This window comes from Laetiporus sulphureus (genome assembly GCF_001632365.1).
Source record: "Laetiporus sulphureus 93-53 unplaced genomic scaffold LAESUscaffold_161, whole genome shotgun sequence".
NCBI lineage: Eukaryota > Fungi > Basidiomycota > Agaricomycetes > Polyporales > Laetiporaceae > Laetiporus > Laetiporus sulphureus.
The window spans coordinates 4,507-5,897 of record NW_024468670.1 but is presented as its reverse complement, the minus strand read 5'-3'; the positions used below and the strand labels follow the sequence as shown (position 1 = coordinate 5,897).

The following is a 1,391-nucleotide window of genomic DNA, read 5'->3' as shown; positions in this document are numbered from 1 at the left end:
GCAAGACGTGCAGTGGGGCCTCATCGAGCTCGTTGAGCTTTGCAAGCAGCCTGGCATCCAGCGCAAGCTACGTGAGCAGTTCGTACACTTGATGAGGTGCCGCCTCGACACAGGAACAGCCAGTGCATGCGCTCGCGTACCTCGATGCGGTCATCCAGTAGATTCGCGACTGCATCCCAAATCCATGGAACACGCTATGACCTGCCGTCTCCGTCCCTCACATTCAAAAGGTACTCGATAGGTCATCGAATGCACCGTCACGCTGATTTTCATCTCCTGTGCGAGCGGAATTCCGTGCTCGACCGTCGACATCGTCTCCGAGAGTGCAGGCCAGATCACCACCAACCCGATCACCCTCGGGAACATGGCACGCGCGCTGTCGGGCCCCGACGTAAGAGGATTTTGGCTGGATCGTTTGAGTTGAGGACGGCTGGTTCGTACGGAGAACTCGAAGATCAAGGGCCACCGGCACGCATTGACGTTCACGCGTATGGACAGTCCGTGCATATATCTTGAATATGGATTCGCGCTCGTCCAGGTGAATCTGATCCAGTGCGCCTCGTCGATGGAGGAGCGTATCGATGGGATGTCTGCCGGTGGAAGGCCAGCTGCGTGTGTTCATTGGGGATATGTGTTCGAGTTGAATGACGAGCGGCAGATGAGGTTCGAGGTCATCCTGGGTTGACTGAGCACCTGCGGATCACAGGGGAGGAGAGCGTGCGGACTCCATTGAGCGTCACGCCAGCTAGAGTGAGCTTGCGGCTGAACTTGTATTGCCTGATCTCGTCATGTCGCCATGGTTCGTTGGGTGATATAGTGTCTTGATGCTGTTTGTAGAGATTGCGGACGTGGTGCACATACGAGCACGGAAGATGTACTGTGGCATGAGATCAAATATCGGGCCAGTTCGCCTACAGGAGCCTCTCAGCGGAGATGGATCCAATGGGTCTGCTGTGCCCATATCGAACCACCCGTCGAAGTGTAGAATAAGCATCGCCGGCATCGCCGTGAGGACGACGAAACAGGCGGATAGACATCTTCTGGGGAATTCCAACTAAGATCGCCGCTAGCGAGACCTTGTGGGTGTATTGCAGCGGATTGCGTTCATGTATGGGAACGTAGCAGTCGTGGGAGGAGTGATCGTTGATGGAGCATATGGAGATGGGGACGAGAACGAGATGGAGAAATAGACGTCTGAGCGTCGGAATGGCAATGGCGATATGCAGAGAATCGGATGCTGGAACTTGCAGATATGCGATGTAGTAGGGGGCGATGTATGCGGAGTAGGGGTTTGCGGCAGAAACCGTGGTGGGTAACCAGGAACGTGCATGATCATACAACACTTTGAAGAGCCGGCGAGGTGAGGGTAGAAGCTTTCGCGGTCCACTTGA

At 55.3% G+C, this 1,391-nt stretch overlaps 1 protein-coding gene across 1 annotated transcript; it reads right to left on the bottom strand.

The window, feature by feature from the left end:
• Nucleotides 1-223: 223 nt before the first annotated feature.
• LAESUDRAFT_765368 (uncharacterized protein) lies at nt 224-1,003 on the bottom strand (the record flags this gene model as incomplete). The annotated part of the gene is made up of 3 exons (XM_040913652.1): nt 224-676; nt 726-877; nt 916-1,003. 3 exons carry the CDS (start codon nt 1,001-1,003, stop codon nt 224-226), a joined length of 693 nt encoding a protein of 230 aa, XP_040757337.1.
• Between the last annotated feature and the right edge of the window lie 388 nt (nt 1,004-1,391).